The 15,124-nt window shown below is 42.9% G+C and overlaps 1 protein-coding gene across 1 annotated transcript in view; it reads right to left on the minus strand.

The window, feature by feature from the left end:
* LOC126298759 (uncharacterized) overlaps nt 1–15,124 on the minus strand; it is a 628,974-nt gene that overhangs the window by 34,527 nt on the left and 579,323 nt on the right. Inside the window, exon 10 of the mRNA XM_049990206.1 lies at nt 5,991–6,191. Within this exon, the coding sequence (XP_049846163.1) occupies nt 5,991–6,191 (201 nt within the window). The remainder of the gene's footprint in view (nt 1–5,990; nt 6,192–15,124) is intronic.

Genomic DNA, 15,124 nt, shown 5'->3' on the forward strand with positions numbered 1-15,124 from the left:
ATTATCAAACTCCAGGTGAGAGCTTTTCAGTCACTCTCATGTCTGATTTACATGTATGCTAGTTGTGTTGAACTGAGTCTGAAGTAACAGAAGATTTGCAATAACTGACTGTTCTGCTGGTTCTTGGTAGAATACTTTATACATTATGAATGAAGAAGCACACGGCACTGGTATACTATTTTACAATTCAGAATATAACACCAGTGGCATGCATTTTTAACTCATAACAGTGAATTTATTTTGGGTCCCTAGTTATGTGGGACACTGAAATAAATATCTATGAAATGTATTACCAAAATTGTCTGTAGCTATGGGAATTATTGTTAAAAAAAAAGCACAATAGGGAACATCCTTTCACAGCTTAACAGCTGCAAAACATCTACTTTAAAGATACACAAACAAAAACTGACTTGTGAGCACTGTACTCAAATAAGAAGTAGTGGCATGAAGGTTTGGGAAACTGACAATTGTCAGGACAGTGGTGTGCTGATGCCATGCCCTTCCATGCCGTGTCAAAATGATACCACTCACAGGATGACCTGGCAGCTGGTCCATATCAAATGGCCTGTCAGAGTCACAACAGGTAGCCAGTACATAAATATAATTACTTAATTAATTCTCATATGATTCAGTCCTGAATAAATATTACTTTTCTGTCTCTTATGTATGTACAGTATAAGTTGAATGACGTCATAATCACTGAAATAGGATTCCTGTTATCTTGTTCATAAAACTGCCAATTATTTGTTGAGAAAAAAGCTTGCTTACATAATATATAAGACCCTTTGAGGCAGATTAGCACTCAAGCTGAACACTTGACTGCCACAGGCAATGTCCTTATTGACTGAGTCTGCATCTACATCTACATCTACATTTATACTGCGAAAGCCACCCAACGGTGTGTGGCGGAGGGCACTTTACGTGCCACTGTCATTACCTCCCTTTTCTGTTATAGTCGCGTATGGTTCGCGGGAGGAACGACTGTCTGAATGCCTCTGTGCGCACTCGATTCTCTCTAATTTTACATTCGTGATCTCCTCGGGAGGTATAAGTAGGGGGAAGCAATATATTCGATACCTCTTCCAGAAACACCCCCTCTCGAAACCTGGCGAGCAAGCTACACCGCAATGCAGAGCGCCTCTCTTGCAGAGTCTGCCACTTGAGTTTACTAAACATCTCCGTAACGCTATCATGGTTACCAAATAACCCTGTGATGAAACGTGCTGCTCTTCTTTGGATCTTCTCTATCTCCTCCGTCAACCCGATCTGGTACGGATCCCACACTGATGAGCAATACTCAAGTATAGGTCGAACGAGTGTTTTGTAAGCCACCTCCTTTGTTGATGGACTACATTTTCTAAGGACTCTCCCAATGAATCTCAACCTGGTACCCGCCTTACCAACAATTAATTTTATATGATCATTCCACTTCAAATCATTCCGCATGCATACTCCCAGATATTTTACAGAAGTAACTGCTACCAGTGTTTGTTCCACTATCATATAATCATTCAATAAAGGATCCTTCTTTCTATGTATTCGCAATACATTACATTTGTCTATGTTAAGGGTCAGTTGCCACTCCCTGCACCAAGTGCCTATCCGCTGCAGATCTTCCTGCATTTCGCTACAATTTTCTAATGCTGCAACTTCTCTGTATACTACAGCATTATTCGTGAAAAGCCGCATGGAACTTCCGACACTATCTACTAGGTCATTTATATATGTTGTGAAAAGCAATGGTCCCATAACACTCCCCTGTGGCACACCAGAGGTTACTTTAACGTCTGTAGACGTCTCTCCATTGATAACAACACGCTGTGTTCTGTTTGCTAAAAACTCTTCAATCCAGCCACACAGCTGGTCTGATATTCCGTAGTCTCTTACTTTGTTTATCAGGCGACAGTGCGGAACTGTATCGAACGCCTTCCGGAAGTTTAGGAAAATAGCATCTACCTGGGAGCCTGTATCTAATATTTTCTGGGTCTCATGAACAAATAAAGCGAGTTGGGTCTCACACGATCGCTGTTTCCGGAATCCATGTTGATTCCTACAGAGTAGATTCTGGGTTTCCAAAAATGACATGATACTCGAGCAAAAAACATGTCCTAAAATTCTACAACAGATCGATGTCAGAGATATAGGCCTATAGTTTTGCACATCTGCTCGACGACCCTTCTTGAAGACTGGGACTACCTGTGCTCTTTTCCAATCATTTGGAATCTTCCGCTCCTCTAGAGACTTGCGGTACACGGCTGTTCGAAGGGGAGCAAGTTCTTTCGCGTACTCTGTGTATAATCGAATTGGTATCTCGTCAGGTCCAGCGGACTTTCCTCTGTTGAGTGATTCCAGTTGCTTTTCTATTCCTTGGACACTTATTTTGATGTCAGCCATTTTTTAGTTTGTGCGAGGATTTAGAGAAGGAACTGCAGTGCTGTCTTCCTCTGTAAAACAGCTTTGGAAAAAGGTGTTTAGTATTTCAGCTTTACGCGTGTCATCCTCTGTTTCAATGCCATCATCATCCCGGAGTGACTGGATATGTTCTTTCGAGCCACTTACTGATTTAACGTAAGACCAGAACTTCCTAGGATTTTCTGTCAAGTCGGTACATAGAATTTTACTTTAGAATTCACTGAACCCTTCACGCATAGCCCTCCTTACGCTAACTTTGACATCGTTTAGCTTCTGTTTGTCTCAGAGGTTTTGGCTGCGTTTAAACTTGGAGTGAAGCTCTCTTTGCTTTCGCAGTAGTTTTCTAACTTTGTTGTTGAACCACGGTGGGTTTTTCCCGTCCCTCACAGTTTTACTCGGCACGTACCTGTCTAAAACGCATTTTACAATTGCCTTAAACTTTTTCCATAAACACTCAACAGTGTCAGTGTCAGAACAGAAATTTTCGTTTTGATCTGTTAGGTAGTCTGAAATCTGCCTTCTATTAGTCTTGCTAAACAGATAAACCTTCCTCCCTTTTTTTATATTCCTATTAACTTTTACATTCATGGATGCTGCAACGGCCTTATGATCACTGATTCCCTGTTCTGCACTTACAGAATCGAAAAGTTCGGGTCTGTTTGTTATCAGTAGGTCCAAGATGTTATCTCCACGAGTCGCTTCTCTGTTTAATTGCTCGAGGTAATTTTCGGATGGTGCAGTCAGTATAATGTCACTCAATGCTCTGTCCCTACCACCCGTCCTAAACATCTGAGTGTCTCAGTCTATATCTGGTAAATTGAAATCTCCACCTAAGACTATAACATGCTGAGAAAATTTATGTGAGATGTATTCCAAATTTTCTCTCAGTTTTTCTGCCACTAATGATGCTGAGTCGGGAGGTCGGTAAAAGGAGCCAACTATTAACTTAGCGCAGTTGTTGAGTGTAACCTCCACCCATAATAACTCACAGGAACTATCTACTTCTACTTCACTACAGGATAAACTACTACCAACAGCGAGAAACACGCCACCACCGGTTGCATGCAATCTATCTTTTCTGAACACCGTCTGTGTCTTTGTAAAAATTTCGGCTGAATTTATCTCTGGCTTCAGCCAGCTTTCTGTACCTATAATGATTTCAGCTTTGGTGCTTTCTATCAGCGCTTCAAGTTCTGGTACTTTACCAATGTAGCTGCGACAGTTTACAATTACAATACCGATTGCTGCTTGGTCCCCGCATGTCCCGACTTTGCCCCGCACCCTTTGAGGCTGTTGCCCTTTCTGTACCTGCCCGAGGCCATCTAACCTAAAAAAAAACCGCCCAGTCTACGCCACACAACTGCTGCTACCCGTGTAGCCGCTTGCTGCGTGTAGTGGACTCCTGACCTACCCAGCGGAACCCGAAACCCCACCACCCTATGGCGCAAGTCGAGGAATCTGCAGCCCACAAGGTCGCAGAACCATCTCAGCCTCTGATTCAGACCCTAATGCAAATGTACATTCAGAGTCCAGCTGAAAATATCACCCTCTTAGTGCTTACTGAAGGGCATGTGGGCAGCTTTCCAGTCGTCTGGCTGTTAGTGTCAGCTTTCCAAATCGGAACCACTACTTCTCTTTAGGGTAACTCTTCAGTTGTTTTTGCAAGAACCAGTCATGAGTGTTCCAGTCATAATTTCAAATTTGACAGTCAGCACCACTATGCAATGGGCTACATAGGCAGACCAAATGTCACAGAATTCATTATTAAACTGTGTTACACGGTGTTCACAAAATCTTTACAAACTTTGGGTACAAAATGCTTACACCAAATTAAAAAAAAGTTCATGTGATAATATGTTCAAAAACGTTTTGTTTTTGAGTTATTAATGAAAGTTCACAGTTTAGGTGATAGGAGCTCTTTAATACATGAACTCATGATAAATGCTGAAAATATCCTCTTACTTCTAAACATACATGCACTGATTGAATCATGGATTGTTGCACACATTCAAATACATCTTGATGGTTTCGATTGGTTTTGAAGGCTTCCATGACTCGTCAGTGAAGAGTTTATGCATCTGGGTGGTCTACTCCACAGAACAATTACTTAAGGTACCCCCAATCCAAAAGACTGAGATTGGGGCAACATGCAGGCCATGGAACAGGTTCTCCTCTACCTATCCATCTGTAATGCTAGAGGCCAGTCACTGCATCTTGAACACTTAGACTGAAATGTGCTGGAGTTCCATCATGCATAAACTACAGGTTTCTTCCTATTTACAGGGGCACATCTTCTAGTAGCTCTTGAAGGGTGTTCTGAATAAAGTCCCCATAGACAGCACCTGTAAGATGTGGTGGGAGAATGTACGGTCCTACTAGACAGTCACCTACGATTCCAACCCAGTCATTAATCTTAAACTGATGACGATGTCTTGCCTATACTGTAGCATAAGGACTGCATTAGGCCCACATGTGTTGGTTATGAAAATCTGTTATTCCATCTCTTCCAAATGTTGCCCCATTTTTAAACAATACTGAAGATAAAAACAATGGATTGGCAGTTTGTGTAACAAACCATCGACAAAAGTTCTCCCATAGTGGGTGATTTGAATGTGTAAGACCTGCACACATTGAAGATGAGGCAGATATATGAGCTGCTTGTGAAGTATCCTCCATGCTGAACTTGGACATGTACCACATGCCAGGGCCACTTGTTTAGCACTTCTTCGACAGGTCATAAAATATGCTCTTTCTGGACAGGCGTATGAGCAAAAAATAATCTTCCTTGATTGATAGTCTGTGGTGATACAGATCCTACCTTGACAATGCAATGCAATGCAAGGTTGGATGGCTCGGCTATCTTCAGTCTGGAAACATCATGTTATACAGCTGTGCAGCCTCATCTCCATTACCATTTGTTTGGCCAAACATAAAAACCATGTCATCCTGTTCACAAAATTAATATCTGACGCATTTGAATGGAAAACTTTTAGTTATTCACTAACTATAGCACATGTACACAACGGAAATGCTGAAGACAGATAAATGACAAGTTTAAACAAGTTTTGCCTGGCAACACAAACCCACCTACGATACAATGAACATGAAGTTTTAGGATCGTGGATGGAAAACCGTTGATCATCAACTTTCATTAATAACGTGAAAATGAAAGATTTTCAGACATATGTTTACATGAACTTTTTTTCTTGTTTTGGTATAAGGAACCTGCCCCAAAAGTTTGTAAAAGATTTTTGAAGCAACCTATGCATGTGCAATTTTTAGATTGTCAGAGAACAGTACTTAGTGGGGGGGGGGGGGGGGGGGGCAAAGTCGATACCTCTAAAGGCATGACAAATGAATGTATTTCTTTGGGGCATAGAAAGAAGGCAATAAAGGCTATGATTAAAATTGTCATGCTATGAACATAGTAGAACAATGTACTGAACATGAAAATGATGAGCTCATAACAACCTCTCTCTCTCTCTGTCTCACACACGCACACACACACACACACACACACACACACACAGAGGCTAAGAAGCAGATATTAATATATGTTCTCCTAAAATCATACTTACTAGAGACAAAGTCTTCGTCATCACAATCTGATCGAAACTCCATGGTGTGCCCCGCACTGCAACCAACTACAAGGCTGGTGAAGTCCGTGTCATCCCCATCACAAGGGCTGTCCGGAAGGTCCCTCTGGGTGCGCAGCCTATTGACACCCGTCACAGTGAACTCTCCCTGGTATGGGCACGCTCGCTGCTCTGGGAATGCCGCTGCAGACAGACAATCCAGTCATCAACTGTGGCTGGTACTTTGATGTATTCACATATGGAGAGAAAAGCTGATCTCTAATAGTTACCTCCAACAGACTCCCTTAAGTGTAACTCAGTGGGTAAGTGTGAGACTACAAATCTTATGCTTCACAATCCTTGGTCAATCCCAAGATTTTTCTGTCCCATATAGCTTTTTTCACCTCTGTCAACTGTCTATTTATGTGAAAAATGCCAGTTTGCACCATGGTACAAAGTCTGTGCTAAGTTGTAGGACCACCACTATTGGCTGGTAAGCCCAGCTCAGAAGTTTGAGGAAGACTAAGTCAAATGACCACCTTTAAGATTATGTCTAATAAAGCACCAGGATGAACTCAAACAAAACTTTGGACTAAGGATGGAATTACTTTGATAAATAACAGATCTCTCAGAACCTCTAATTGTCTTGGACAAGTAGATGCATTCCTGATTATACATGACCAGACTTCTAATATTGTAATCATGTCCGACTGCTATTTTGTGTATTTTAAATGAGTTTAGCTCAATATAATGCATGTAACTCTTTAGCAAGAGCAAGTTTAATTCTCGAGAGAAGCAGTTTGACAACACAAGTTTCAGAATAACTCGACAGGGAGTGTGTGGTGTAGTTAACCTGAGGCAGTTTTACTGAAAGACAAACCTGTGTTTTTGCCTCTCGAGTGTTAGCTGCTACAGGTAAAGATCAAGTTTTGAGAGCCAGCATGAAACACAGATTTTGTAATATGTGACACATTATTCAAAAACTGAATTAACATTAAAAAAAACATGTTTTTGGAGTGAATTTGAGGCTTCATACAGAGACACTCTCATTGAATGCATCTCTGCTCAGCACTGGTACTTACTGGTGTGTGTTGACACCTGCTGACAAAACACAACTTTTAGGTATAATATACAGTAGTACAACAATGCTACACGAGGCTGCAAGGTCAGTTTGATATTAATATAAGGAAAAAGGTAGGAGGGCTAAGAGAAGATTGAGCCAGTGTGGGTGTAGGCCTAATATTTATCAAACGTTCCCTGACCACTCACAGCAGTGGGTTGTGAACACAGGAGTAGGTATCGCCAGGACATAGACTGTCCAAGGGACATATGTTATACCTGCTGCCTTAACACCAGGAAAAGTCATGGCAGCATGTAGAAATCCCAGGTGGCACTGGCGCAAAAGCCTGGCTACCAACTTTCACCCACTTACCATGCTAACAGTGGGATGACATATTTGTCCCTATGACTTGCTACTCATGCTGTGCATGCACACAGTGCACTTTCCTCCTATTGTACCCTCACCCATTTAACAGAGGACTTCTCATAGTGTGACCATAGTACCTCAAGTGTGCTGCCTGTTTCACACTGTGAATCAGTCCCAAATCAAGTGTAACATATATTTTGTCAAAGTGCCTTATTGATATTTTCGTTTTTAAACATGGCACTACAAATTTCTTAACTCTCATAGTAGCATTCAGCAAGACTATTAATGTTTTGTTACTTCTATGCCGTCTTTCCCACGTGCAAACAGGGTCCCGATTCAAGGTGTGTGGTAGTTTCCATACATCACTAGTTCATTCGAGACCCTATTTTTTTGATGAATATGCACAGCACCAGTTCGTCTCAGCGGACAGTGGTCTACGTTTATACCCGCATCTACAGTAGACAAGCCACCCCTGTGGAAAATGTGTCACTCTCTTATTTCACCTTCCCTATTCTATTGACGAATGGCGCCTAGGAAGAACAACTGTCAATAAAGCTCTGCATGAACTGTATACTGAGGTGACAAAAGTCATGAGATACTTCCTGACATCGTTCAAAAAATGGCCCTGAGCACTATGGGACTGAACTGCTGAGGTCATCAGTCCCCTAGAACTTCAGAACTACTTAAACCTAACTAACCTAAGGACATCACACACATCCATGCCCGAGGCAGGATTCGAAGCTGCGACCGTAGCGGTCACGCGGTTCCAGACTGACGCGCCTAGAACCGATCGGCCACTCCGGCCGAGTTACTTTGTACATAGCGTAAATAAATATGTAAATGTTTTATTCATGTAGTGAATGCCTGCAGTTTTCCACGCGACCCCGTATCAAATATGAATACAACAAACCATACTCAAGAATCTTTCCGACAAGTGTTTTGTAAGCCTTTTCTTTTGTGTTTTAAATGACATCATTTCGCTTTTCTCTGTTACTGTTTTTATTTCACTATTACAATTTCGTGAACTGCGCTATTTTCTGGCACATTATTTTATATTATGTCATAGAAATAGGTTAAAAATTACCTCAGTGTGCGACTGTGTTACTGTTGAAGGTAATATAGCCATTGATCGTCATTAAAGACGCTAGCAGATCTGTTGACATGGAGGTTGACGTATGGCAGAGATAATAGCGAAAGGTATTACGATAATTTACTTTTTTGATTAAAAAGTGATATTCGCAGGAAATATAAACTATGGCAGGCGTCTTGGATGAAAGTGATGGGCCTTTACGCAACGGATATGAACATTTCAAACATTTCATTTGATAGCATCATTGTCGCGTTTGGTCAACGGTAACAATTTGCATACAGTTTAATTCTGAACGGGAAAAACGTGAGTAGGCAGATGTGAACCAGCGATCAAAGGTACAAGAAAATAATGAAATACCCATTCATTATCAGTGGCACTAAGATGCGTTAATATATGGATGAATAATCATAGGCAACAATTTGAAGGCCAGGAAAACGTAGTATACGCAGGAACAATTCACTCGCACTCTAAACGTACTAGAGCTGACGCGAAAGAAGTGGAAACATCTGTCATCTAGCCAATCGGTTTCAGTTGATAGTTTGTGTTAGTACTAATGTACACCAACGAAGAGAAAGTAGGAATGCTATGGAGAATATATGTTAGCAGAACAGTAATGACCAATGTTCATTTTTCTTGTGTTTTTGTCCGTTTACTGTCACTGCAGCAAGTGGGCGAGTCACGTTACCCTAGTTACCTGCACTGTACGCTAGCACGGGAGACTCAAAAGTCAGTTTTTTGTTACGTTTCTTATAACGTCATGTTTACGTGAACGGTACGCTGTGATACGCTTCTGAAAAGGCTTGACGAGAGGAAGTGGATTAGCAAATAAAAAATAAAATAAAAAAACAGGGTGCTATTTAAAAGAGACATACTGCTGTTCATGTCTTCGTAACGAACAAAATTACAAGAAAGGCAAACATGCTCCCCTGGTAGCTAAACAACATTTGCTTGATACATTTTTTATTTTGCTCCTGGACAAAAAGCTATTTGTGGTGGCAACATAAATGGGACGCTCTGTACATCTACAACATTCCTGTCAGTGATCTATTACCTCAGCAGTGTATATCCGTGTACTGAACTTTGACTAGCCACTAGGAGTCGTCCTATTGGTGGTAGTATGCCCATCCTTCCTGCGAAATTATAGCGCAGCTAGCTTACAGGTTCTTTCACATAAACAAAACACTGACAGAGGTGAAACGTGCGATAAGTGGTAGAAAAAAAAATCACGACACCGTCAGCGAATCTAACAATGGACAGTTAACAGTGCAGTCCGGCACTTTATTTCTATTACATTCTATTCAATAAATAAAATTATTTACACAATCACATCACAGTAACAATAATAAACTCATTTAACAGATTATGTACACTGTAAAGCATTTAGACTTAGTCTTAGGCATAAACGTTTTGTAACAAACTTAGCTCCAGTCTAGAGTAAGATCCTCAGTGACTAGTTTGCGGGTAACGCCCTTCAAATGTAGACGAAAGTATCAGCGTCCGTTGTAGAGGCAATAATTCCAGTCCAGTACAAGGGATAATTCTTTCTCAAGTGACTAGTCTGCTGTAGGGTTACAGTTTAGTTGACAGTTAAGTCTTCGTGACAGGTTATTCGCACTGAGCCACCAAAGCAACTGAAATCTCTGTAATTGGATTTAACTACAATCTCAGTTCAGTCAGGAAGATACAGGACTGGAGAATTTTACATAGGCTTAGGCAGCTTTGAAAAGCCACAAAATATGTACTGACGAGCCGAAACATTATGACCACCTCCTTAATAGCGTATCGGTCCACCTTAGGAACGCAGTACTACAGCGATTCAGCCTGCCACGTATTCGACAAAGCCTTGGTGGGCTTGCGGAATTATGAGGCAGCAGGTGTCTACCCACGGGCAACGACAGCCAGCACGGTAGCTCAGCGTGTACGGTCAGAGCTGCTTGAACTCTGTAATAAAAAACTGAGTGGAAGGATCAACAAAAAAAACCAACATGAACGGATGTCATGTGACGTCCGCAAAGACCAAACACATCGATCAACAACGAACAAAATGGAAAAAAAGATACACCGGTTCCCGTGAGATCGCCGAAGTTAAGCGCTGTCGGGCGTGGCTGGCACTTGGATGGGTGACCACCCGGGCCGCCATGCGCTTTTGCCATTTTTCGGGGTGCACTCAACCTCGTGATGCCAATTGAGGAGCTCCTCGACCGAATAGTAGCGGCTACGGTCAAAGAAAACCATCATCACAAGCAGGAGAGCGGTGTGCTGACCACACGCCCCTCCTATCCGCATCCTCAGATGAGGATGACAAGGCGGTCGGCCTGAAGACGGAGTGTCTACCCACAGATCACGAAATTCCTGCAAATTACGTGCTTGTAGTTCGTGGGTGTGTACCTGGAAGCCGATAGCGACTAAGATGTTTTCAAATCAGGAGAATTTGGCAGCCAAGACATCAACATGAGTTAACTACCACGCTCTTCATATCATTGTTTTTAATTGTGGCGTTGTGAGACAAACAGTTATCCCTTTGAACGATGCCAAGCAGTCGGGGAAGACATCAAGCATGAAGGGATGCAGGTGTTCCGCGGTAATGTTCACGTAGTGCACAGCTGTCGTGGTGAATTCGATGTTCACGTAGTGCACAGCTGTCGTGGTGAATTCGATTACTACTACAAGTCCCATGGAAGTCCAGTCGAATTTCTCCCAATGCATAACATCGCCCCACATTTTCTACCCTACTCTGCGTAAGTAGAACACAGTTTATGATCACTCTGGCGGTGATGCAGAGACCAGTGGAATAAACAGGCGATCCCTAAGATCGATGTTGGCGGCGTTTACGAAGTTAAATGCTAGCCAACAATAGGTCCAGAGCGTGGCCAAGTCGTCTTACGCGGACGCAGCATTCCAGGGAGCAATGCAAATCACAAACTTAATGCAAACTCACAACTCTATTGTTCAATGGCGCGTAGCTAATGCTTCCAAGGCTGGCAAGAGACTTGGTGGCAATTGTCGGGCGGCAGAATTTACAGGCAGTTTCGCATCAGTGGACGGCTCCAAGTGATACGCTTGCCGCGGCGGCTCCTCGCGCGGGAGCAAGCTCCGGTTGGAGTACGTTGCCCAAGTATCTCAAATGGCTCTAAGCACTATGGTACTTAACATCAGCCGGCCAGAGTGGGCTAGTGGTTCTAGGCGCTACAGTCTGGAACCGCGAGACCGCTACGGTCGCAGGTTAGAATCCTGCCTTGGGCATGGATGTTTGTGATGTCCTTAGGTTAGTTAGGTTTAATTAGTTCTAAGTTCTAGGGGACTGATGACCTCAGTAGTTAAGTCCCATAGTGCTCAGAGCCATTTTTGAACTTAACATCTGAGGTCATCAGTCCCCTCGACTTGGAACTACTTAAACCTAACTAACCTAAGGACATCACACACATCCATGCCCGAGGCAGGATTCGAACCTGCGACCGTAGCAGCAGAGCGGTTCCGGACTGAAGCGCCTAGAAGCGCTCGGCCACAGGGGCTGGCGCCCATGTATCTGCTACCTGTTCTCCGTCTACATACTCGGGCTGGGCTAGGAATCGGAATCACTGCGTCAGTGGCGCGGTGTATGTTTTGGACAGCTGTTCGCGTGAATGATGACATATGTGGATGCGACCATCGACCTAGTGTAACAAGAAGCGTTATTTACCCTTCCAGCTGACACGTTTCCTGTGACCCACGGTCAAATCACGTTGATCCTGTCCTCACCATAGCCGCATATAACGCGCAGGCTATCTAGCATTCCGCCATGGGCTCGCACCACAAACATTTAAAATAAAAATAGTAATTGTGTTAATAATTTGGTGCGGGTGCTGCTATAATCGTAAAAGACGGAAACAATATTTTTTGCATGGGATTATTAAGCTGAATTTTTCAGTGAATAGCTGTTACGAACCAAGTCAGTATCCGCCTCTGAAACTCCCTCTGCCTCGCGTCAGATTCCCAGACGCCCCATCCAACACGTGGCACTTCAGGTGACAATATCACAAAGTATTTAAAAAAAATGGTTAACGGAATTTTAGTTTTAAGTAAGTATGATCTCGCGGAAAGCCAAGTTCTTCCATAATTCGTTTCATACAAGCCAAAACTCAAAATTTTATTTAAATTCCTGTTGTAAGACCCGGATTCTTCGGCTCGTGAAGCTGGGGAAAACCATTTTCAAGTAACTTCATTCGTTTATAATATATTGCTGGAAAGTACTGTAACTGAAATAAGCGTTTTTAAAAATTTGTTTTTTGTTGCATCTCATTCGTTATCTGGCATTTGCCCAACAAATACGTTTGCTTACAGCTACAATCTGTTCTTTTTTAAACTCAAACAGTGTACTAATTTTCGTATGGACACGAACTTCAACTTCTTGCTCTTTTTTAAAATATTGTATAGTTATCCATAGCCGTTGATAAATCGTTTTGAATGAGTTAAGGATTTCAATTCTTCTCATTTCTTAACCTCATCAGTTCATTAAATCATAAAGAGAATAGTAAAATGTTGTAGACGTAAATGGTGAACCTTAAGTGATGCCCTATAGACTTCTGCTGCCAAAATTTGCCCCGAAATGTTATTTTTTAGTGCTTAGTTATTACAAATTTATCCCCAGTAGGCCTGCACCACACGTTCAGCCCAGACGTCTGCAGACCCTGAAGTACGGCTGTGGTGCCCATGAAGATGTCGTTTAGTTAAAATGGTTCAAATGGCTCTGAGCACTATGGGATTTAATATATGAACTCATCAGTCCCCTAGAACATAGAACTACTTAAAACTAACTAACCTAAGGACGTCATACACATCCATGCCCGAGGCAGGATTCGAACGTGCAACCGTAGCAGTCGCGCGGTTCTAGACTGAAGCGCCTAGAACCGCTCAGCCACCTCGGTCGGCTGTCGTTTAGTCAACGTGGGAACACGTAGGGGTCATTTGCTGTGGAGCTACCTGTCCGACATTGTGCGCTGGACGGTGTGCTTCAACTCACTTGTCCCTGCACAAGTATTGTACTCTGTCATCAGATCTACCACTGATTGCAGCCTATCCTGCTTTGCAGAGCGGGCAAACCTCGTACCTCCACGTTCTGTTTTGACAAACAGTTTCGGAGCCTCATCGGCACCATCTTCAGGCCCCTCAGATCTGGTATGAGGCGTGGACGTCAAACATCTTGTTACCTGCATGTGGTTTCACCGTACTCGAACCACTTTCCACAGATGCTCAGGACAGTAGCCGGACAACCATTCCCGAGATGCTGGTACCAGGTGCCGCGCCATAGCAGTTTGCCCTTTGTCAGTGTCACTTATGTCAGTGTATTTCTCCACTTCCGGTCTGTATCGTCGTCATTACGTATCCCTATTCATATCCTCTTCTTGTACAGGGTGTCCCAAAAACGTTGCGAGAGGGTGTCTTGCGCAACAAATCGAGGATAGAAACCTGTGGTCGGAAACGTCATCTAACGACGTTACAGAGCTTCGAAGGTGTAGGCGCAGGCGGTAGCGCCTGCCACTAAGCCACCCCTTCGGCAGCAAACGTGATTTTGTACGCTAACGGAGCATAGGCGGAATGTCTCGTAATGTTTTTTGTTATTCGGGTATAGCGACTGATTGCCACGGTCGCCAGTGGTGGAAAAGATGGAGCTATCTGCTGCATACAAAAGCCTTGTCTCCTATGAAAGCTATAGTCTGTTGCCTCGGTAGATGACGTTTTCGGACATGGGTTTCCAACCACAGTTTATTTTTCTCCTTGAACCCTCTAAAATCTCCAATGTCTTTCGCTATACAGGAGGAATATAAAGTGCGGATGGAAACCCGTGTCTGGAAAATTCTTTCACTGAGGCAACAGAGTATCGCATTCGTAGGAGACAAGACGTTTCTATGAAGCAGCTAGCTCCATCATGTCCACTGGTGATCTTGCCAGTCAGTCGCGATCACCGAATTACGAACTATATTGACAGACGTTCCACTTACGGTCCGTCAGCGTACAAAGTCACATTTGCTGCCGAAAGTCTGGCCTAGTGACAGGCGCTGGCACCCTATGACTTCGCCGTTCTGTAGCGTCGTTAGATGACGTTTCCGGACACGGGTTCCTGCCATCGATTTGTTTCTCAAGACACCCTCTACAACGCCTCGAAGTTTGTCGCAACATACTGGAATACCCTATATACTTTCATTGCGGCGCCACGTGGCTGCGTCGTCATCAGGGAGGCATTCAGTCTTGCAGTGGGCAGTGATCGTAATGTTTGTGCACATGAGTGTATATCTAGAAGCAGTAAATGTAATGAGGTGCATTTTTCTTTAAGTTATAGCGCACAATGTACGTAATTTTCTGGCCTATACAAGTAACTTTTAATATTTTTAGGTACTGAATGATGGCAACTTTTCTTTAAATCCAACTGTATGCTTTTCTTCAGAGGCATCAGATAGAGGCTTAGAAGAAGACTTCAGCGACACATGTATGGACTTGAACAAACAGTAACCATATAACACCGTCCAAAAACCACTGCCTAGCTTTCAGGAGAAGAGATCTTGCTAATGTCTGGCTTCCTGTACGAAATGTATGGAAACACGTACTTCAGGTACTAGTTGTGTGTATATTATTAATACACTCATA

This window comes from Schistocerca gregaria, chromosome X, assembly GCF_023897955.1.
Source record: "Schistocerca gregaria isolate iqSchGreg1 chromosome X, iqSchGreg1.2, whole genome shotgun sequence".
Lineage (NCBI taxonomy): Eukaryota > Metazoa > Arthropoda > Insecta > Orthoptera > Acrididae > Schistocerca > Schistocerca gregaria.